The sequence below is a fragment of the Gymnoscopelus braueri genome (assembly GCF_963280865.1).
Source record: "Gymnoscopelus braueri genome assembly, chromosome: 20".
NCBI lineage: Eukaryota > Metazoa > Chordata > Actinopteri > Myctophiformes > Myctophidae > Gymnoscopelus > Gymnoscopelus braueri.
Genome location: NC_137622.1, coordinates 42,200,628 through 42,224,024, shown reverse-complemented (window position 1 = coordinate 42,224,024; position 23,397 = coordinate 42,200,628). Strand labels below are relative to the sequence as shown.

At 41.5% G+C, this 23,397-nt stretch overlaps 2 protein-coding genes across 3 annotated transcripts; both read left to right on the top strand.

Annotated features, from left to right (window-relative positions):
* Nucleotides 1-238: 238 nt before the first annotated feature.
* On the top strand, nt 239-19,369 carry LOC308075422 (uncharacterized protein). 2 transcript variants are annotated; one of them, XM_080415297.1, is made up of 23 exons: nt 239-485; nt 2,189-2,314; nt 3,047-3,100; nt 3,595-3,729; nt 4,353-4,433; nt 4,588-4,689; nt 5,802-5,888; nt 6,842-6,943; nt 7,582-7,761; nt 8,721-8,780; nt 9,285-9,371; nt 9,547-9,570; nt 10,096-10,209; nt 10,476-10,529; nt 10,676-10,762; nt 11,644-11,760; nt 12,245-12,322; nt 13,917-13,994; nt 14,367-14,447; nt 14,539-14,601; nt 15,424-15,495; nt 15,687-15,746; nt 16,353-19,369. In XM_080415297.1, the coding sequence occupies exons 1-23, from the start codon at nt 381-383 to the stop codon at nt 17,187-17,189; spliced, it is 2,784 nt and encodes a 927-aa protein (XP_080271423.1). In that variant the 5' UTR covers nt 239-380; the 3' UTR covers nt 17,190-19,369. The 2 variants fall into 2 exon arrangements, with proteins under 2 accessions (XP_080271423.1, XP_080271424.1); XM_080415298.1 differs by lacking the exon at nt 12,245-12,322.
* A 1,788-nt stretch (nt 19,370-21,157) lies between these two features.
* LOC308075715 (chemerin-like receptor 1) lies at nt 21,158-22,546 on the top strand (the record flags this gene model as incomplete). Its single annotated transcript, XM_080415662.1, has 1 exon — nt 21,158-22,546. The coding sequence occupies one exon, from the start codon at nt 21,158-21,160 to the stop codon at nt 22,544-22,546; it is 1,389 nt and encodes a 462-aa protein (XP_080271788.1).
* Between the last annotated feature and the right edge of the window lie 851 nt (nt 22,547-23,397).

Sequence of the window (23,397 nt, the reverse complement as noted above, 5' to 3'; positions counted from 1 at the left end):
GGCTAAATAGGCTTTTGGCAGCTTGTTTAATGTTTTAATGTTAAGCGTCCTTGTGTTTTTTGAACGGCACAATATAAGTTAAAACTATTATTATTATAATTATAATTATTATAAGTTCTACATTTAGACCCCGCCTACTCCCTATGACGCGCACGTCCCACGCACGCACGGCCGTTGTTTCCGTATCCGCTGCAGGGCGGATGTGCAGACTAGACGGACTAAGCCGATAGGGGCCAAAAACAGCCTCTAGTCTCGGTGAAAACAAGGCGCGATGCGACGCGAGTAAAAAAGAGCTCAAACCTGCGAAGAGAAAAGAACCAGATAAAACCCGTTCCGTAAAGATTAAAACCACTTTGATTTGCTTTCATTCAAACGCTTCGATGGCGTCGAAGAAAGCGGCGGCAGGAGCAGGGAAGGGGAGCAGCAGGCCTACACGACGAGGAGAACCAGAACCTGATCCATCCGGACATGACGGAGACGCCACGGTAAAAAAAAACAACAATGCGCTCGAGCGGTACGACGGTGTCGCTCGCGCAAAGAAGAACAGACCTACAAGCTATCGCCGCGTCGAGACGCGACGTGGCGATAGCTTGTAGATCTGTTCTTTTGGACAAACTCTCGCGATAATTCAACGCAAGTTGTCATAGCGTTAGGCAGAAGAGAAGAGCCGGCGTTACGTTCTTTAACGTCGTGACGTCTTGACTACGACTGTGTAGATCTACAAGCTGACCGTGGGTGGCGGCGCGACGCGTTGTAGAGCTTGTAGATCTGCTCTTTTTTTTGTGGCGGGCGACGAACTCCAGCCAACGTCATTTTAAACTGAATTGTTCTTATGACAAAATGAATATATCAATAGATAGGCCTACTCTTTATAGTGCCCTCATATCAATAAATACTCTTTATTAGTGCCCTCATATCAATAAATACTCTTTATTAGTGCCCTCATATCAATAAATACTCTTTATTAGTGCCCTTATATCAATAAATACTCTTTTAGTGCCCTCATATCAATAAATACTCTTTATTAGTGCCCTCATATCGATAAATACTCTTTATTAGTGCCCTCATATCAATAAATACTCTTTATTAGTGCCCTCATATCAATAAATACTCTTTATTAGTGCCCTTATATCAATAAATACTCTTTATTAGTGCCCTCATATCGATAAATACTCTTTATTAGTGCCCTCATATCGATAAATACTCTTTATTAGTGCCCTCATATCGATAAATATTCTTTATTAGTGCCCTCATATCGATAAATACTCTTTATTATAGTGCCCTCATATCGATAAATACTCTTTATTAGTGCCCTCATATAGATAAATACTCTTTATTAGTGCCCTCATATCAATATACTCTTTATTAGTGCCCTCATATCGATAAATACTCTTTATTAGTGCCCTCATATCGATAAATACTCTTTATTAGTGCCCTCATATCGATAAATACTCTTTATTAGTGCCCTCATATCAATATACTCTTTATTAGTGCCCTCATATCGATAAATACTCTTTATTAGTGCCCTCATATCGATAAATACTCTTTATTAGTGCCCTCATATCGATAAATACTCTTTATTAGTGCCCTCATATCGATAAATACTCTTTATTAGTGCCCTCATATCGATAAATACTCTTTATTAGTGCCCTCATATCAATAATGACTCTTTATTAGTGCCCTCATATCGATAAATACTCTTTATTAGTGCCCTCATATCAATAAATACTCTTTATTATTAGTGCCCTCATATCAATAAGTACTCGTTATTAGTGCCATCATATCACCTCCCAACCGATGGGGTCACGTAATTGAAAGTATATGGAGGAAATAAGAAGAAAATCCGTATTCAAATGCTTTTTATTGAACAATACGGAAGATACTTAGATCCACCGGATTCCAGTTGTGACATCCGTGGCCATGGGGTCTGCACTCTATATTTGAAATCTGAACGTTTATGTATGTAGATGTATGGGTTGTAAATGGAGAAAGTGCCAAAACCAGGTTGAAGCTCCGCCATGACTGTCATGATATGACAGTCATGTTTCAGGGCTATAACTGCAGTATCCTGCAGAATTAATCATTGAGCTAACTGGCGCTGTTCAAGATGCTCAAGTTGACCCTGATGATCCATAAAAGGTTGGAGAAGCATTGGTTGGTCTAATAATGTGTTTTTTTGTTCCATCAGGATGCAGCTGCAGACCCTTCAGCAAAGACCTCCACCGCCCCAGCATCCTCCTCCTCCTCAGCGGTAAAGCCAGCAGATGCCACAGAGACCGCCACGGATCTGTCATCCCCACACTCTGTCCGCCAGGTTGGTCTTGAATTAGTCTCGCGTAGCCAGACAACTATTCCACAATCTCTGAATGCTATATAGTCTGGAACTACAACTCCCGAAATCCGAGAGAGGAAACTGGCACTTCCGTTCATTTTGCGTTACGCCACCGCTTAGAATTAGATGATTTGTATTTATATTAGGATACATTTGCGCGACTGTAAAGACGAAACGGAAGTGGGGAGGAGGCTTCATATCCGGTTTATATTCTAATCATGATCAGAGCTTCCGAGTCCCGGACTGTATGACCGGAAACATGTGAAAATTGTGGGAGGCAACAGTCTGGCCACGCGAGACTAGTCTTGAATTAAATGATCACAGATTTGTACTGTGGTACTGTATTTTTTAATTAGATTTTCCTTGACCACAAATGTACAGAATGTTATTTAGACACATGCAAGGTTCATTGATTACCTGGTAACCTATAGTTTTCAAATGTACAGAACGTTATTTAGATATTTATGAAGTGTTTTAAGTCAGTGGTTCTCAAAGTGGGGTATCCGTTGGGGTCCTTGATATGAAAATTCAAGAACCACCATTTTAAGTGTAATTGGGGTCTCCCCGTCTCTCCAGCTCTTTAGTAAACAGAAACTACATTGTAAGTTTAGGATACCAATTTCATGCAATCAGGAGAGAGAGAGAGAGAACTCAGTTTCTTAATGTTTTTCTACTCTTTGTCTCTTTATTATTATATATCTTTTTAATGCACAGAAGGAGAAAGTGTCATCTACTGCCACACCCTCCTCACCCGCTGCAAACAAAAAGGTAAGAGTTGTTTTAACCTCTTAAACCCCAGCATCCATATTATGGTGGGAAGATCTACAAGCTCACACAAATCACGTTGCGATGCAATGTGAGCTTTATTTCTATGACTCTCTAAAAATGGGGATCAGCATTGGACACAAACATCTGCTATGGGTTGGTCTCTAGTACGGGTGAATGAGAGCTGTTTTTGGTTTGGTCTAAATCAGACAATCATCGTTTTAACCACTTTAGTTTTGGCTATTCAAAAATAGCAGATATATTGAGCTTGCAGATCTGCTATATTTGAAAAATATTGAAAATGTGTGTATATCTGTGAATATATGTTTTTTTAAAGCGAACATTTTTAACTGAAATCTTTGCTTCTGGGGGTCCCTGGCACAAAACATTTTCAGACGGGGGTCCACGGCCAAATGTATATCAATGTAGGGGTCCTTGGGATGAAAAAAGGTTGAAAACCACTGGTCTAAATAATGTGTTTTTTTTTGTCCCGTCAGGTAGCAGCTGCGGGCCCTTCATCAAAGACTCCTCCTGTCCCTCCCTCCTCCTCCTCCTCCTCCTCTTCCTCACCTGGAAAGCCAGCAGACAGGACAGAAACTACCACCGTACTGACCCCCCCGTCCTCTGTGCAGGTCTGACCTCTAACTCATTACACTTGACCTCTGTAGGGGGTTTTTCATAGCGTGCTGAAACAAACCAAAAGGGTTTTTGATTCAGTTTTAGTCATAGTCTTTTGAATAGAATTCTGTTTAGTTTTAGTCATATTTTAGTCATCTGAAATGTTTTACTTTTAGTCTAGTTTTAGTCGACTAAATATCATAAGATTTTAGTCGACTAAAACTACAGGTGATTTAGTCGACTAAAATCTGTTTTTGGCGGGCTGTGTGGCATCGAAATGGCTGATTTTCACTTAGCTTGCATGCCGAAAACAGCCGATCTACAAGCTCACAACGCGTTGTGAGCTTGTAGATCGGCTATTTTCGGTCTGTGACAACCGCACGCACCCATGATGACTTCTCTTAGTTCTACTGAATCTCTTCTCATAGTCCCTCCCAAACATTTTTGTCCAGTTTTTATTTGTTGACGAAATCGTCAGTATATTTAGTCATAATTTTAGTCATCGTAGCATAGTTTTTATTTAGTATTCGTAAGTGAAAAAAGGTAGTTTTTTATGACAGACATTTTTCGTCATAGTTTTAGTCGACAAAATAAACACTGGCGTGTTCATAATGGTATGTTCTTTGATTAATTTCAGAAAGCCGACAGCAGACCAGCTGATAGAGGTGGACAGAAAGTGTCAAAGATTCCGGTGATGTGGTCTCCTGAGAAAGTCAAGGTTTGTCATCACGATCAAGAATTCATCTCCAAACACAGATCAATTCAGCATCATAACTAACTATAGCTATAATTTGTCATACGACGAAGTACGTAGGGCTAATTAAGTGTCAAATGAATTGATAGTTGTATTAATTGTTAACATCTGTGATCAGGGTGCAGCTCTGGGCCTTTTATCAAAGAGATCCCCCTCCCAGCCTGCTGGACAGACACCGGACAGGACAGGAGATTCCACCGATCTGTCTTCATCCCCACAGGTTGGTCTTTGCAGAGCCACGCCCCCATATATCGCCCATTATTTGGTGTGTTTTACAGCGCTCGTATCTGCAATTATGCAGCCCATGTGTCCTGACTTTGGGCATATATGTCAAAAGGGTCATTTAATGTTTTTAAATGGCAGATCTACAAGCTCACAATGCACGTTGTGAGCTCGTAGATCAACTACTTTTGAAAAATGTCTAATAGGGCTTAAAGGGATAGTTCACCCTCAAAATGACTTTTTTCCTATCGATTAGTCACCCCATGGAGAATTTAATCTTTAGTTTTTGTCACATTCCTAAGCCAATCATTTTATGACCGGCAGAGGTTCCGATAGGAGACAAAAAGAGTCTCCTACCGGAACTGCTGCCTACCTGCCTATTTGATGGTCCGCTGGTCATCAAATTATTGGCTTAGGAATGTGACAAAAACTAAAATACCCATGAATTCAAGTCTCCATGGGGTGACTAATCGATCGATTTTTTTTGGGTGAACTATCCTTTTTAACACATTCCATGCCAGAGTTTAATATCATAATGTACTCACCAGTGCCAGCGATTTATTGTTGTTTTTTAGTTTTTTTCATGTCGCCACAGACATCGCTAAATCCGTTAAAATCGCGCGTTCAACTGTTTGTAAACACATAGGGGATCTGTGTGAGACGCCCAGCGAAGACCGTTTCGATCTGCGATCCGCCATCTTGAAGCTACAGCGGTTTATGTTAAACAGCGATCAGCGATGAGAAAAACAACAACCGAGAAAATTGAGATTTAGTTTAGTTTCCGCATTAGAGTGGAGGCGGATGAAAACGAAAATCTCCGGATATGGATAATTCAGTTTCCGGTGGTGCTACAATGAAATGTGTTGTGGCGAACGAGGCCTACAATGAAATGTGAACCTGTGAGTAAAAAAAAAGAAAAATCTACGCGACTGGCACGCTGCGCAATAAAGTAGGTTCGCGTAGATCGACGCGATTGGCACTCAATGTGTAAAGCGGATGAATAAAACAAAGTTCAGTTCATGTTTTCATCTATTAAAAAGTTGTTAGCGTTTATTTGTATTTTGTATTATAGAAACCGTTTTCTAAATGTTATTCAATGTTCTCCAACAGAAGGAGAACATCTCTGAAGACGCGTCTTCTGCCGCTCCTCCCTCCAAGATGGCCAGACTGTGTTCTGACGCTGCCGTGGCCGCTCTGGTTAGTACCACACTGTGTTCTGATGCTTAGATGTCAAACATAGCTGATATACAAGCTTGTATATCTGCTATTTTTGAATAGCCAAAGTATGATTTGATTTGATGTATGAATCTATGAAAGTGGGGGGTCCCCACTTCTTCTCTCTCTCTCAGCTACCAAAAGTGTTGATGTTAGATTATATATATATATATACTATATATTAGGGGTGGGACGATATATCGATATCGCGATATATCGCGATACTTTCTCCCGCAATAACTAATCGATATACCGTATTTTCCGCACTATAAGGCGCATCTGAGTATAAGGCGCACCTTCAATAAATGTATTATTTTCATATATAGGGCGCACCGCATTATAAGGCGCATCCGCACTATAAGGAGCACTGACGGTGCGGCTTATAGTGCGGAAACCAAGGGAACCAATATTGATTCATAAATAAGGCGCATCGGATTATAAGGCGCATCCGCACTATATGGCGCACTGACGGTGCGCCTTATAGTGCGGAAAATACGGTACTGCCGAAAAATATCGATATATATATATATTTTTTCTTTTTTTTTTAAAGTTTGTGATACGTTGTTTTTCCTACTCTGTATTTGTGTAATGATGATTTTGAACTGTTTGGTGCTATTTTATGTTTATTACAAGGACTATCGTGATATATCGTTGGTGAAATTTCATGCAATATATCGATATTTTCAGATAGTGATATATCGTTGGTGAAATTTCTTGCAATATATATTGAATATCGTGATATCGCAATATATCGAATATCGTCGAATATCGTGATATATATTGTTATCGTGGGCCTAATATCGTGATATATATCGTATCGTGAGGTACCCATATCGTCCCACTCCTACTATATATAGGGCAGAAATCTCACAGTTCGACAAACAGTACTCACTACTATTCATCGTTCTGTGTTCTCTGTGTTGTTGTTCCATCAGAGTGCAGCTATGGACCTTCTAGCAAAGACCTCTCCTGCCCCTCCATCAGCCTCCACGCCTGGTGCAAAGCAACGGAACCAAAGAAACAGCTATGCAAAACAGGTAAAGGTTTGTGAAGCAACCGTACACTAAACCGACAATGTTGTTTTAGTGTTCCTTTCTTCTTCCTGTGTATGTAACTAGTGTAATGTCACTGCATGTGGTAAAGGAGCCTTTTCCTTACCTTTTTATATGATCTAATTATGTTCTAGTACGAGTGGTAGAGTAGAACATTTTCATAACTCCATTCCGAGTCCACCGCAGCTAAAAAACCTGAGCGGACGGTCCGTGAGCTAGATCGCGTATTTTTATCGCGATTTTATGTATATGTTTTTGTTGATATCTGACGTTTATATTGACATAAACCTAGCCACAGTGTTTTTATTAGATGCGCCCCCTCCGGAAGTCTCGCCAGACGAGATTTCATCCGTGATCAGCTTGTAAACACTACGATGGCCCATCCACAAAAACACTGTGGCTACTACTGGCTAGCTTTCTGTCAATATGAACGTTAGATAAAAACCCTCAAAAAATCTAGCGCATGGACCGCCGGCTCTGGTTTTTTGCTGCGGTGGACTTGGGTTATGAAAATGTTATACTCTTCTACACCAAGATATATATATATAAAGGTAAGAAAAGTCTGAAATTCTCGTTTAAATCTGTTATGTTATTTGTTATATCTCTGTCTGTTTGATGCACAGATAAAGATGCTGAAAGACGCTGACCCCTCACCTGCCATAATGCGGCGCTACAGGCCGGACCGCTACAAGTCTGAACGCGAACGCAGGGCGGCGGCTGAATCTCACTCCTCACCCGCCATAATGCGGCGCAGCAGACCGGGGGAACCCAACTCCGCTCCGGCCATAATGCGCCGCAAGACGGTAAGATGTTTGAACCTCCTGAACCTCAGCATCCATATAGTCTGGGTGGAACGTTAGCCAAAAAATTTTACAAACTCAAAACACGTTGCAGGACTCGCTTTGAGCTTGTAGATCAGCATTTATTTTTTTAAAGATCGTGAAAAGTTTTTGCACATCTTTGATATATATATATATGTTTTTTAAAAGCGATTTTTTTTAACTCAAATCTTTGCTTCTGGCTGATTCTACAAATGACTTCTAAATCCTAACAGTTAAAAAGGACTAAACGTATGTTGCTATAATATCAGTGGTCCTCAAACCTTTCTCATGTCAAGGACCACCCAAAATGTTATGTATTTCTCCAGGGGGCCCCCGTCCCCGTCTCAAAATATTTTGTTCCAGGGACCCCCAGAAGCACAGATTTGAGTAAAAAATGTATGTATTCAAAGATTTGCAGACATTTTCACGTTTTTCTTCCAAAAATAGCAGATCTACAAGCTCATAGTGCGGCACTCGGTGCCGCAGTATGAGCTTTTATATCTGCTATAGCCAAAGAAATCTAAAATGACACACATGCATTCATGGTTAAGAGAGAATGCAGGGTCAGTGACCATTTTGAATGTCATTTTGAGCATGTTATTTAGAGTAGGCAGATGCTAGCCTCGTTGTTTTACATGCTATCCTCCTAGTTTCTTTTGTTTTCTCTCTGCACTCTATACTTATGTGACTATTTACCTTGTTGTAGCGCTTACTTTACCGTACTCTGATCTCACACCTGAAAGTATGGATGAGAGCGCCTGATGAATCTTAAAGTGTAGATTCAAATGCATTCAATAGCCTACGTGTAAAGGTAATATCTATTCAATGGCATGATTCGTCCACATTGGTGAGCCATGGGGGGGGGTTTGTCTCTACCAGCTGCATAGGGGGAGATCAGATGATGATTTTAATTTGGTCTAATGTTTTTTTTTCCTTCTCAGTTCCGTTCAAAGATTAAACAAGAAGGGACCTCTCCACTGACGACCGCAAAGTCTGGCCAGGTTTGTCTTCTTCCTGATTAGAGTTGGCCTATAGGGCTGTGTGTGTGTGTGTGTGTGTGTGTGTGGTATTGCTTGTGGATACGCATATCAATATGAGACTACCGTATCGTTACGGCAAGAAATCGTGTTTGTGACACAGTTTTGTCAAAATAAACGTCACCTATTGTGCTAAATAAATAACACAAATAGCTCAGCTGAGACTAAGACATGATCTTGTTGCAATATTCGTTGTTTGCATAAGCATAAAACACCAAAAATACAAAAGACAACAGAAAGGGCCTTTTATGTAAAAAAAAGAAGAGAATATTTTAATTGCATTTATTTATAGGAACTCTGGGATTAGAAACATAATATAACATTTTCCTTTTAAAGATCTCTGTGGGCCTGAAATGTAAGTGTTTTAATTTGTACAATACTTTGCCGTAGCTGTTAAGAACAATATAATTGAACTCTTGTAGTAATTTATTATTATTAATTATCTTTATTTTTTTAACATCATTTCAGAAGGCCTACGACAGACGAGCCGATATGAAGCAGAAGGTCATAATGACGCGGTGTGCTCCCAAGCTGAAGTCTCCTCCAAAATTCAAGGTTTGTCTGGATCATAATGCTGTGGCACATGAATAAATCACTACACTGCATCATCTATGTTTCCTCAAATCACATGAAAAATACAGAATCCTTTTCAAAATATTGCTCACCACCTACAAGCTTCCTTATGGAAAAATATGTTAATTTCTAACCCTGCTCTTAATTATCATTACAGGTGACGGGAGCTGTTTTTTGCGAGGTAAGAGTCAAATATAAAAAAAATAGGGCTGCGACTATAGATTATTTTCTCAGCGATTATTGTATTGATTACTTTTTCACGAACAATCAGAATTAGCCGGTTTTGTCACAGTTGTGAGCTTGTAGATTGGCTATCTTCAGTATATTTAGATTATTTTTTTGTACTTTTCTCCTATAACGACATGCGTTAATATTGATTAAATATTGGTTAATAAATAAAAAAATCGATGATCGATCTTTTTTTGTAATTTTTTTATCAACGATTACATCGATTAGTTTGATTTAACTGTAGCACCTCTAATTCATAAGTACTATTAGTCCATCATGAGCTGGGTTTATGAGCCAGGTTCGTTGGTACCACCTTGGGGGGGAGATGATGTGTTTCTTCTATCAGGATAGTTATGATTTGGTCTAATATAATAATGTGTTCTATCAGGGTAGAGTTATGATTTGGTCTAATATAATAATGTGTTCTATCAGGGTAATTATGATTTGGTCTAATATAATAATGTGTGTGTTTTATCAGGGTAGAGTTATGGGTCTTTTAGCAACCAGACCCATTGCCGGTGCATCAACCTCCTCTCCGGCTGTGAAGCAACGAGCTCCGCTGACGTACTGTGGGGACCCACAGTATGCACAGGTCTGACTTCTTCCTCATCAGGCCACGTTCACACAGAGTCGCAAAGGAACAAAGTACACACTGAAAAAAGCACGTGCATGCACACATAGGCTACAGAATGAGACTGCTAAAATGGCGATATTAGTTAAACGTTTGGCTTTCACTGGGTCCGGTTCTAATGGTGGGGCCAGTGATCTTGAAAAGCCACTGGCCAGTGGCAAATGAATGTCTACCCCTGCTATCTACTTTATTTTATTTTCTATTTTATTTTATTTATTTATTTTCAGAACCCTAAGGCTGCTGGAGGGCTCGTGGTGATGTTTCCCCAAGACAAATTCAAGGTTTGTTTTCGATCAAAATGCTCACAAAACACACACAAGTGTACTACTTTTAATTACAGGCGGTGAGCTGTGTGTTTGGTTTGGTCTCATATGATGTGTGTTTACCGGGTGCATCTATAAGTCTAATATGATGTGTTTTCCATCAGGGACCGGGTGCATCTACAAGTCTCTCAGCAAAGACCTTTGACCCTGATGCTACACCTGCCATAATGCGCCGCAGTAGGCCTGATAGGGTATGTGTTTTTGACCCTATACGTTGTTATACCTTTCAACACAGGAACACCTCTGTGTCATTTTAGTTGTTGGTTCAATTCTTTTGAATTTATGCACACCTTGATCAGATCAGAGATTACATTTTTTTTAATAAAAAATTGACGTTTTTCAGAAAACTTCGGTCAGGATTTAGAAGGCGTTTTTTAGAATCGGCCTCAAGTCTAGAAGGCAGGATAAGTGACACCGATTGAAATACATTCAACACATGTAAATGTGTTGAATGTCTATCTATATCTAGCCAGCCCGGGGGGGAAGGGGGTTTGTCTGTAGACTCTGTACCATTTGGGGGAGATGATGATGATGTGTTTGGTGTAATACAAAGTAGTGTGGGGTCCAGGGACCCTCAGGGTTCCTTAAGGGGGTCCCGAATGGACCACCCTTAACACGACTCAAACACGGCTAAAGACCAAAGGTGACCTGGGCTCTTTCTCTGTAGCTGTCCTACATTTAGTCCTGACCCACTAGACATTTTTAAATCCAAGTCTATAGACCCACCTCTTCTCCCTCGCTTTTAGTTCTGTGTGAGGATGCCCCATGGTTCATGTCCACGCTGTCCTTCAACTACATGCATTTAGATGTGTTTGGAACTATTTTTGATAGATCTTTAGTGTTAGCTGTGAGTTACTTGTTTTTGCCTCTACGTGGCCCTTGTTGCTGGTCATCGTTGATTGGAAAGCACTTTGCTTAATGTGCTGTATAAATACAGATGACGTGACTAACTCTGAAAGAGCGTAGAAATGGAACCAAATGGGTCCCTTTGGTTCCGCTCTCAGAGTTATGGGGGTCCTTGAAATAAAAACAAAAGATTGAGAACCGCCGTTCTATTTTTTTACTCCCGTAGCAAAAGACTCCTCCTGTCCATCCATCCTCCTCCTCCTCCTCGCCTGTAAAGCAAGCCGACAGGACAGAAACGACCACTGTAACTACCGCTGTACCACTGTACCACTTTACATCCAAGGTTTGACTTCTAACTGATTACACTTCTATAGTGTATTAACACATTCTCTGTCAGGTATTCATCCATTCATTCATTCATTCATCCACCTCTGCCGGCGTTTTTACCTTATTTTGACGATCCACGGAGCGCCACGTTGTGGGCACGGATGTAAACAAAAGCTGTCTGGGGGCGAGGGGAGGGGGGGGTCTCGTCTATCTATCGGAACAATTTTATTTTACCGCGATCGTCCATTCTGTTGTTATCGGCAGTTGAATGTGGCTCGTTTTCACCAAAGACGCAGTCTGGGAGGAGAAATCCAAGATGTGTTTTTCTACATCTCATAACATGGGAGTGGATGCACGGCTTTTTTTTTGTGACGTCATCATTTCTGCTTCTATTATTCTCTTGCAGTCAAGGGGATCATTCATAGGTTAGGGAAGAGTGCCCTCTAGAATACAATTGTCCATAGTTTTATATATTCCTTTTTTGTTTTACATCATTTCAGAAAGCCGACAAAGGGCCAGCTGATAGAGGACAGGCTGGCTCAATTGTTACTGTCAGGTGGTCTCCTGACAAAGCCAAGGTTTGTCTCCTTCAGAATGCTTCTGAACGTACATTTATATAAGCTTGGGGGGGTAAATGGTGCATTTATATAGCGCTTTTATCCAAAGCGCTTTACATAGATTGTGCATTACACACATTCACACACCGATGGCGGAGGAAACCATGCAAGGCACCAACCTGCTCATCGGGAGCAATTAGGGGTTCAGCGTCTTGCTTAAATAAGACCTGGAACTGTGTCATTTTTTTATTTGAGCTAAAAAGCATTATTTTACACTTTTGGCTATTCAAAAATAGCAGATATACCGAGTGCCGCGCTATAAGCTTGTAGATCTGCTATTTTTGAAAAATCTTGAAAATGTGTGCAAATCTTTGAAATATATATATTTTTAAAGCGAACATTTTAAACTCAAATCTTTGTTTCTGGGGGGGTCCCTGGAACAAAATATTTTGATGGGGGTCGGCGGCCAAATACATATCATTTTGGGGGTCCTTGACATGAAAAAGATTGAGCACCACTGATATAGAAACATACGTTTTTCAGAAAACTGTTGAGATTTAGGAGACGTGTAGAATCGGCTTCAGGTCTTAATGGGTCAAGGACACTTCGACACTAACTCTGGTGGAGCCCCCCAGCCCGGGATCGAACTGGGAACCTTGCGGTTCTCCAGTTCACTCTACCCGGCCACTCTACCCCTGAGCCACTGCCGCTGGAGGGTCTAATATAGCAATGATAGGTCACCTCATTCCTCCAGATAACCGTCCAGTGTTTCCCTTAGGATGAAGTTGTAACAGTAGGCACTGAACAACAATCTCCCGGCGAAAAAGTTTTTAGCCCTCAAAATAAGAAGTCAGGTCTTCTATCTTTTTGTATGCAAGATCATTATTAAGGTGGATTTTCAAACGTTTATTTCACAGATGTTTTCTTGCACATTCTCAATCAAATAATTACGTGTGTTGTAATGTTAAAGGGATATTTCACTTTCAAACATGTTTGGGGTCATTTTAACGTCTACTCAGGCTTTTGTGTTTCACCCCACACAGTTTTTAAGTGGCTTGATTCAGTATTTAGATATTTGGTATTCATTTTATCAGACACGCCCCCTTCCTATACAAACCCATTGTAACTTCAAACTCCATTTTAGCCATGTTAGACTAATTGAAAAGGAAAAGGTTTGGAATTCATCAAATGTTTTGGAAAATGTTTGGAAATGCATTGTTTTTGGCTTTTGATTTTGTTCATAAAAACCCAAAATATGTGAAATATTTAACATAGTAAAATGTAGTGCTGCACCAGCTGTGTGAAAGTGGCCTAATGTATGTACAGGACGTCACATGACAAAAATAATAGATCTACAGACTACAAGCTAACACGTTGCACTGTGATACCTTGTTAGCTTGTAGATCTGTTCTTTTTTGTCATGTGACGTCTTCTCTCGAGTCTGTCTTGGGGCATTGATAGCACACTGGAGTGAGAGCCCCATTATTGTACCATGTGATTGCTATAGGCCTGGAAATGGGGTAACATACTTTGGAACCAACCCTGGAAGGGTTCAAAACTGAAAGGGCCCTCAGTTGGCATCAGCCCCTGGTCTAATCTGTTTTTTCCCCATCAGGGTGCAGCCGTAAACCCTTCATTAAAGACTCTTCCTGTCCCTTCATCCTACTCCTCACCTGGAACGCCAGCAGACCAGGTCTGACCAGATCTTAACTGATTACACTTTACACTTGGTTGCGCTCTGAAAATAGCAGATCTACTATTTTCAGAGCGCAACACCCGAGTTCTACTGGATCTCTTCTCCACTCGTCCCTCACTAACATTTTAGTCTACTTTTTATTTGTTGAAAAAATTGTCAATGTCTTAGTTTTGATGTAGTTTTCATCAGTGAAAATAGGTAAATAGGTAGCTGACGAACATCTTTCGTCATAGTTTTAGACGACAAAATCAACACTTCTCTGTAGAGGGGTTTCATAGCAAGCTGAAACAAACTGATGAACTGTGTTAAAAAAAAAAGTGTTACTGCTACTGACACAAGCGTCCATATTTCTACGTTGTTTAATTTCAGAGAGCTGACAAAAGACCCGCTGACAGAGGAGGACAGACGGGCTCAAAGGTTCCGGTGACGTGGTCTGCTGAAAAAGTCAAGGTTTGTCTCCATCGGAATGCTTTGGAACATGAATTCATCACTACATGACATGACTTTGATCTGTTCTAATGTGTTTTTGTGTCCCATCCAGGGTGCAACCATGGGCCTTTTAGCAAAGGCAGCTGATCCTTCCTCCTCCACACAGTCTGTCCAGGTTGGTCTTGTTGTACTGTATTGTATCATCTGGTGCAGGGGTTCTTAAACTTCTCATTTTATTTCACCGGTCTGCCTCCCCGAGCGCCTTGGGATGGCGCTCACTGCTCCTAATAGTTATAGGATGGGTAGTCTCTCGTGGCCAGACTGTTGCCTCACACAAATTTCAAATGTTTCTGGTCATACAGTCTGGGACTCGGAAGCTCTGATCATGATTAAAATATAAAGCGGACGTGAAGCCTCCTCCCCACTTCCGTTTCGTCTTCACAGTCGCGCAAACTTATCTTAATAGCTTGATGCTTAGCAGAAATGGAAATTCAAAAATAAAATGTAAAGATGGGATTTTGGGAGGTGTAGTTCCAGACTATATAGCATCTGGAGATTGTGGAATAGTTGTCTGGCTACGCGAGACTATGCAGAGGACAAATTTCACTTATGTGCAAATATACAGTGAGTGACAGTACAGTGAACACCCCAAGTAGTGGGGACTATTCTATTCTATTCTTCCATGATGCTGCAGTAAGTTCCATGATGCTGCCTATAGCTGGTGATATTTAGTCAGCTCAGTTGACATAAGCCCCTGGTCAAATTATTTTGGGATGTTTTTCCATTAGGGTGCAGCAGCTGCAAACCTTTCATTAAAGACCGTCCCTCCATCCTCCTCCTCACCTGTAAGGCAAGCAGACCAGGTCTGACTTCTGACTGACTACACTTGACCTCTGTGGAAGGGGTTCATAGCAAGCTGAAACAAACTACTGATGTATATTGTATTTTTGTTTGTTTCTGTTACAAGCGTCCATATTTTTGTTTTACATAATTTCAGAGAGCTGACGAAAGACCCGTTGACAGAGGACTGACAAAGGTTCCGGTGACGTGGTCTCCTGAAAAAGTCAAGGTTTGTCTCCATAAGAAAGCTTTGGAAGTTGAATTCATCACTACTTCACATCAGCATCATCCATGTTTTCTACAAATCACATGAAGTGCATTTGTGTCACCAAAGAGACTCATTGATTCATCCCTTTTTACTCTTGATTATCATTACTGGTGTGCCTTTGGTTTTGGTCTAATGTGTTTTTGTTCCTTCAGGGGGTTATCTCCATCTTAGCAAAGAGATCTGCAACGTCCTCCTCATCAGACCCCACAGAGGTTAGTCTTTTCCCCCTGTGTGTAACATCTGGTGTAACGTAACGTCAGTATGTGTTAAGTTTCTTAATCCATTTAGACCAGGAACGCATGCGTGTTTTTAGATTTCTTTGGCTATTAAAAAAATTGCAGATATACAAGCTTGTAGATCTGCAAGATCTAGATCTGCAAGATCTAACTCAAATCTTTGCTTCTGGGGATTCTACAAATGTCTTCTTAATCCTAACAGTTTTATGACAAAAACTTATACTGCTATAATCAGTGGTGCTCAAACTCTTTCATGTCAATGACCCCCAAAATGATATGTATTTGGCCACGGACCCCCATCTCAAAATATGTTGTTCCAGGGACCCCCCAGAAGCAAAGATTTGAGTTACAAGTGTTGCCTTTAAACACTATATCTATTCAAACTAACATTTGCAGGTCAAGATTTAAAAAAAATAGCAGATCTACAAGCTCATAGCGTGGCACTCGGTGCCACGCTATGAGCTTGTAGATCTGCTATTTTTGAATAGCCAAAGTATAAAATACTGGTTAAAGGGGTTTACACAGATGCGTTCCCGGTCTTAACGGGTTAATGTTATTCTACTTGTCTCTTCCGACGCCCAGATGGAGAACGAAGACGCGCTCGCCGTGTTGCGTCTGAGACAGAGAATCCGCCCCCAGAGGAAGGTCATCAAGAGGGGGCCGCTGCAGAAGATCGCGCACCACGTCAAACTGGGCCACTACAACAAGCTCCCGGGCGACATCATGGCGATCCCCGGACTCTACGACTCGGTGGTCGCGGAGGTCATGAAGCGGGTGAAGGAGGAGTGCGCCGGCGTGACGCGCAACTCGTTCGGCTCCGTCCTGCGCCAGACGTCCCTCCAGTCGCTGAAGAACTTCCGCTGGGAGGACCTGGTGGAGGAGTGGAGGACCAGCGCGCCCACCTTTCTGAAGTTCCTGCAGAGCGCCGCCTCGGTGTCCCTGGACGGATCCAAGGCCGCCGACACGGCCGAGGCCAAGACCAAGAAGCGCGTGGCGGCCATGGCCGGGGCGCTGGTCCTCCACGCGCGCTCGCGGCACATGCGCGCGCCCATGGTGCGCAACTCGCTGCTCCTCCACGCCAACGACAAGAAGCGCTGCTTCCAGCGCTTCCGGACTCAGGGCCTGTGCGTGTCGTACAAACAGACGCTGCAGAAGATCAAAGAGATGGGCGAGACCTACGACAAGGAGGTCCTCCAGTGGAAAGAAGACGCCATCGTGGGAGGGAAACGACAGGCCGCCGCCGTCGCCGATGACGACGAGAGGCCGAGCGTGGACGAATCCGCGGCCGGCGGGACTGCTGGGAACGGCGAATCTCACCAGGAGGATCCACAAGATGGAGGCGAGAACATGCTCACGGGTATCTCCTTCTCCGCGGGGCAGTCTGAGAACGCAACGCCAGAGCCGGGACTCGTCCAGTGAACTGGTCAGTGGGGTGGCTGGGGCTGTGATTGATTGAACGTTTTTTTTAACTCTTTTTAAGACCGGGAAAGCATCTGTGTGTCATTTTTAGATTTCGTTTGGCTATTCAAAAATAGCAGATCTACAAGCTTATAGTGCGGCTATGAGCTTGTAGATCTGCTATTTTTGAAAAGTTGTGGAAAATATTTAATTTTTTTCCCGCTTTCTTTTTGGTGGACATTTGTAACTTAAATCTTTGCGTCTGGGCGTTCCTGGAACTAAATATTTTACAAATGTTCGCTTTAAAAAATATATATATTCCAAGATTTTGCCACGAATGTTCACGATTTTTCAAAAAATAGCAGATCTACAAGCTCATAGAGCTTGTAGATCTGCTATTTTTTAACAGCCAAAGAAATCTTAAAAATGACACACAGATGCGTTCCCGGTCTTAATGGGTTAACAGAGGTACAGTTATACAGTAATTCTACGAGGAGGATAACGCAAGAAGTTCTCAAGTATCAATCATTCAGCTCGCCCCTGGAACCCTCCCAAGGACCCCCTGGGGGACCCCTCTTTGAGAACCACTGCACTAGGGGCTGGGCTCGAATTGTCATTTTACAGGCTTTTTTTCCCACACAGATGACGTGAATATTATTTCTCAAAAAAGAAACATGTAAACAATAGGAATATTAAATGTTGCGTAATAGCTATATAATGGCTGATGCTCACACCACAAACAGTTAATTGTTGCAGGTTCATTGTTGTTGAGGTTCATTGTGTCCCCCCCCCCCCCCATACAGTACACCTAGTGGATATGGCTTTAATGTAAACGAGTAAGGGGCTTGTGTCCACAGAACGCCTTTTGAGCTGGCAGCGCCAGTGTGCCATGCGTTTGTATTTAAACCAGGGATCTTCAACGTTTTCAGGCCAAGGACCCCCTAGCTCAGAGAGATGAAGCAGGGACCCCCTACTCTATATGATTATAAAATTGTGTTTCAGATTAAAGTTTTTTTTTTTTTCTAATGTTCCCCTCAGAAAAGGAATTCTATGGTTTCAAGTGGTTAATGTAAAAAAACTAAATCCTATCAGGCTATCACACAAAGATTTGGCGGACCCCCTATAGTAGCTCGGAGGACCCCCTATGGGTCACGGACCCCCTGTTGAAGACCCCTGATTTAAACCATTAAGACCGGGAATGCATCTGTGTCATTTTTTGGGGGGATTTCTTAGGCTATTGAAAAAATGGCAGATATACAGTAGATCTGCTATTTTTGGGAAAATGTGTGAACATTTGTGCAAATCTTTGAATTCATATGGTTTTGGGGGTCCTTTACATGGAAGACGTTTGAGCACCACTGATATAGCAACCAAACAGAAGCAAAGATTTGAGATACAAATGTTCGCTTTAAAAGAATACATATAATCAAAGATTTGATCTACAACCTCGTAGCGCGCTATGAGCTTGTATATCTGCTATTTTTGAATAGCCAACTACTACTGGTGGTGCGTTCCTTTTCCCAGACCCGACCATCGTGCTTCAGCGCTCCCGGCGCCTGGTGTTTTTTTTTATTTTTAGGTGCAGCGGCTCCTGACGCTTCAAGCCGGAAACGGTTCAACTCTTGGAAAGGAAAGGAACAGCGCTGGTCATGTGATCCTCCTGATTGTGATCATGTGACAACCTGATCATTTACGACCCCACATTGAATCATCACTACAGCCACGAGAAGTCCATGTTTACATCGTTTCAGCTAAGATATTTGTGCTAAATCAGTGGTTCTCAAACCTTTTTCGTGTCAAGGACCTCCAAAATGATATGTATTTGGCCGCAGACCCCCATCTCAAATGTTTTGTTCCAGGGACCCCAGAAGCAAAGATTTTGAGTTACAAATGTTGGCTTAAAAAAATATATATATATATATATTCAAAGATTTGCACAAATGTTCACATGATACCCACAGTGCTCCTCAGCTCAAAAGGCGTTACACGGCCCCTAGAATTATGACAAAACTGTAAATATTAGCCAAATGAGATCAGTGAATACCGCTGGCAAGTTCAAAGTCAATATGTCTCTTTTTGGTTTTAAGTAATGGCATTATTTCATTCTTTAGGATTGTCATTCTACAATATTGTTGGCATTACCTAATGTTTTGAGTTGTTGGTGATGAGTTATTGGTTAAGGTTTGAAATAACTTATAAATTCCTGCTATTGAATACAAACAATAAAATAAAATAAAAAATAAGATTGGTGTGTTTTTTTTTTTGTGTGTGTGTGTGTGTGTTTCAGTAATCCTGAAGCTAAATGTATGCTACGAGTGTGTCGCGCTGGGTTCGGTTGAATGAGGCCATATCTATGCATGTGTGTGACAAAACAGTTTGTGACCACTTAAGGATAAATAAATTACAGATCTACATAATTGCTCCTAATATTAAATAAAATGCTCTGAATCACACAACCTCTGAAAGAGCAGCAGAAATGGCTCCAACAAAAGTCGGCTATTAAAAAGACATCAAGTCTATAATGTATTTTTTTTTTTACAACATAACTGTGTCAAAACAAAGAAACACATTTCTGATATAACAACCATACTTTTAACAATATTGTAAGGTTAAATTTGTTACATGAACAATGTAACAAAGTAATACAGCTATGATGTTTATTCTAACTATATTTCATTATTATTATTATTGCTTTTCATGTTGCCATATTCTCCAAATATGGCAACATTAAAATCATAGACATATCCCAATTAAAGGATTTAAAGGTAGGGTAAGTGATTTACTTTGGTTAAAATAAGTGTTGAATAGCTCTATATTGTGATAGTACTCATTTCTATAGACCAGTGTTTGTTCAGTAAAAGGAGTCTCCCATGTCTCTCCAGCTCTTTATTAAACAGAAAATGCATTTTCAGTGCTCTCCCCTGATTGGCTTAAATTGTGTCACCTACCGATCGCCGATCACGGAGTGAACTTCCATTTCTACGCTATGAGCTTGTAGATCTGCTATTTTTTTGGAAAAAAAAAAGGAAAATGTGTGCAAATCTTTGAATATATATAAAATAATGGTTGAAGTGGTTACACAGATGCGTTCCCGGTCTTGTAGGGTTAAGGCCCTAATATATTTAAGGCCAGTCCAACTCAAACTAATGCAACTCCTTGCAACATGCAACTACTTTGCAACTATACTTGCAACCATCTTCCTCAATGGCAGTTTGCAAGGAGTTGCAATGTTGGCCTTATTTACACACTGTTGGGTGGAAACCCTGTATGTCCATGAACGGTTACTTTAGTGCTCCAATGGATCTAATGTAGTTATCGTTTAGTCACAAGTTGTTGTTGTTGACACTTTCCATTGGCTCAATATTCATAAACACACAATTTATTTGCTCTGACGAAGTAGGGCGTTAATTTACACAACAAACAAAGAAAAGTTAAAACGCAGAGATAGGAGGTTTCTGCCCGACAGCGTGTAAATAAGGCCAGACCGCAACATTGTAACTCCTTGCAAACTGCCATTGAGGAAGATGGTTGCAAGTAGAGTTGCAAGTAGTTGCATGTTGCAAGGAGTTGCCCGATGATATGACAACTACATGTATTGTATATAAGGAGCTCCTCAGTGTTCACAGACCACAGTTTGAACAACAAGACACATCTCTGACCTCTCCTCAACACTTTGGAACCGGTATCTATGCTTTCATTTTATTGGCTTTATGATATGACTGCTATCTTTATTATTATTATTGTCTCTGCCATGTTTTTTTTTGTTTTTGTGAATACGGCGTGCATTGAAGTATAAATGAGTGGGTGTAATATATTTGAAACATTTTACAAATCATGTATGGGGTCCCTGGCACCAAATATCTTCAGTATAATAATACATGGCCTGTTAAAACAAAGCATGTACCTTCATTGTTTTTGTTGTTTTAGGTTTCAGGACAATTATGGAGATTGTGAATGTGACCACAACTGCTTTTTATCACAATACAGAGATGGATCTGTCTGGTGGAAACGGCTCTTACTGGGAAGACTACTATGAGGGTTCTACTCCTCCTATTGAGATCGTGAACCGTGTCATCTACAGCCTGGTCCTTGTCCTCGGCGTGTTGGGGAACGGTGTCGTCATCTGGGTGACAGGCTTCAAAATTAAGAAAACCGTCAGCACTGTTTGGTACCTCAACCTCGCTGTGGCCGACTTCCTGGTTACAGCGTTCCTGCCCCTAGACATCACACGCACAGCTCTGGACGACCACTGGCCTTTTGGTAAATTCATGTGCCAAATGGACTTTACCATTTTCTACATGAACATGTATGCCAGCATCTACACCCTGATGGTCATCAGTGTTGACAGATGTGTATGTGTGGTGTGTCCAGTGTGGGCCCAGAACCACCGCAGTGTCAGGAAGGCGTCTTGTGTGAGTCTGGGTGTCTGGGTGCTGGCCTTGGCTCTCAGCTCCCCTTACTTAGTCTTTAGGGACACACGGTCCTCCGTCCATGATGAGGACGTCATCTTGTGCTACTACAACTATGCATTCACTGATAACTACACACCAGATATGTGGCAGTTGTGGGAGTTTCGATATGGGGTCATGATCATCACTCGCTTCCTCATGGGATTCGTGGTCCCTTTAACTGTCATCGTCTCCTGCTATTCTGTCATCATCTACCGGCTCAGGAATAATCGCTCGCTGGCCGGCCAATCAGGTCGCCCCCTCAAAATCATAGCAACCGTTATCGCCGCGTTTTTCCTGTGCTGGGCTCCCTTTCATATCATGCATCTGATTAGTTTTGTGAATGTCCTGGTGATAGAGTCCAGTATAACACTGCTTGATGTGACTGCCAACGGGAACCCCATCACCACCATCCTGGCACTTCTCAACAGCTGCCTGAACCCACTGCTGTACGTGTTCATGGGTCAGGATTTCAAGGCTGTATTCCGCAGCTCTATCCTAAAGGTTCTGGAGAAAGCCTTCGCTGAAGAGCTGCCTCAGACCAACACTTCCACTAACCCAGGGAGAACCACTGAAGAGCTGTCTCAGACCAACACTTCCACTAACCCAGGGAGAACCACTGAAGAGCTGCCTCAGACCAACACTTCCACAAACCCAGGGAGAACCAGTGAAGAGCTGCCTCAGACCAACACTTCCACTAACCCAGGGAGAACCACTGAAGAGCTGTCTCAGACCAACACTTCCACTAACCCAGGGAGAACCACTGAAGAGCTGTCTCAGACCAACACTTCCACAAACCCAGGGAGAACCAGTGAAGAGCTGCCTCAGACCAACACTTCCACTAACCCAGGGAGAACCAGTGAAGAGCTGCCTCAGACCAACACTTCCACTAACCCAGGGAGAACCACTGAAAGAGATTCCCTTGTTTGAGACCCAGGTTTAGGATTGTCTTTGAATTACTTTAACCCGTTCAAACCGGGAACGCATCTCTGTCAGTTTTAGATTTCTTTGGGCTATTCAAAAATAGCAGATATACAAGCTCATAGTGTGGCACCGAGTGCCGCACTATGAGCTTGCAGATCTGGTATTTCTTTCTGGGAAATCGTGGGAAAATGTGTGCAAATCGCTTCCACTGTCTATAAAATAAATAATTCTAAATAAAGGTTTGTTCTCTGAGTTCTGTTTCATTTAGCAATAAAAGAAAGAGAAATACGAGCCCAATGTAGCTTATAATAAGCTTGAAATGCTTGAAATGTTCTATATTCTGTGACAGAACAAACGCTCTGTAGCAATGCTTACTATCAGAATATAGTACTTTAACCTTTTAACAAAATAATAATAATATCACTTACCCTACCTTTAATTTCTTTAATCACGGAATTTGTAGGAATTCTGACTTTGCTGTTTCCCATCCGTCACTACAATGTAATATTTCACCTAAGTACAATTTTCTATGCTTTTACTCCACTGCACATCACAGAGGTAAATATTGTACTTTTTACTCTGAAAAACACAGATTATGTATAATAGCTGCAATCTCACATAATAAATAAATAAAACAATGACCTGGTGTAAATCAGGTCATTGAAACAATAGCCTACTCTTTGACAATGCCAATGTATTCGAGGGTGGGACGAAAAAAATAAAACTCGGATACAATTGTATTTCAACTTAAAAAATGTCCACATTAAGTTCTGCTGTTGCTGTTGCAGCCTGCGATACTCACGCATGCCCAGTAGATGTCGCAGTGTGCCATCTTTCCCGCAGCAGAGCCAGGTTCA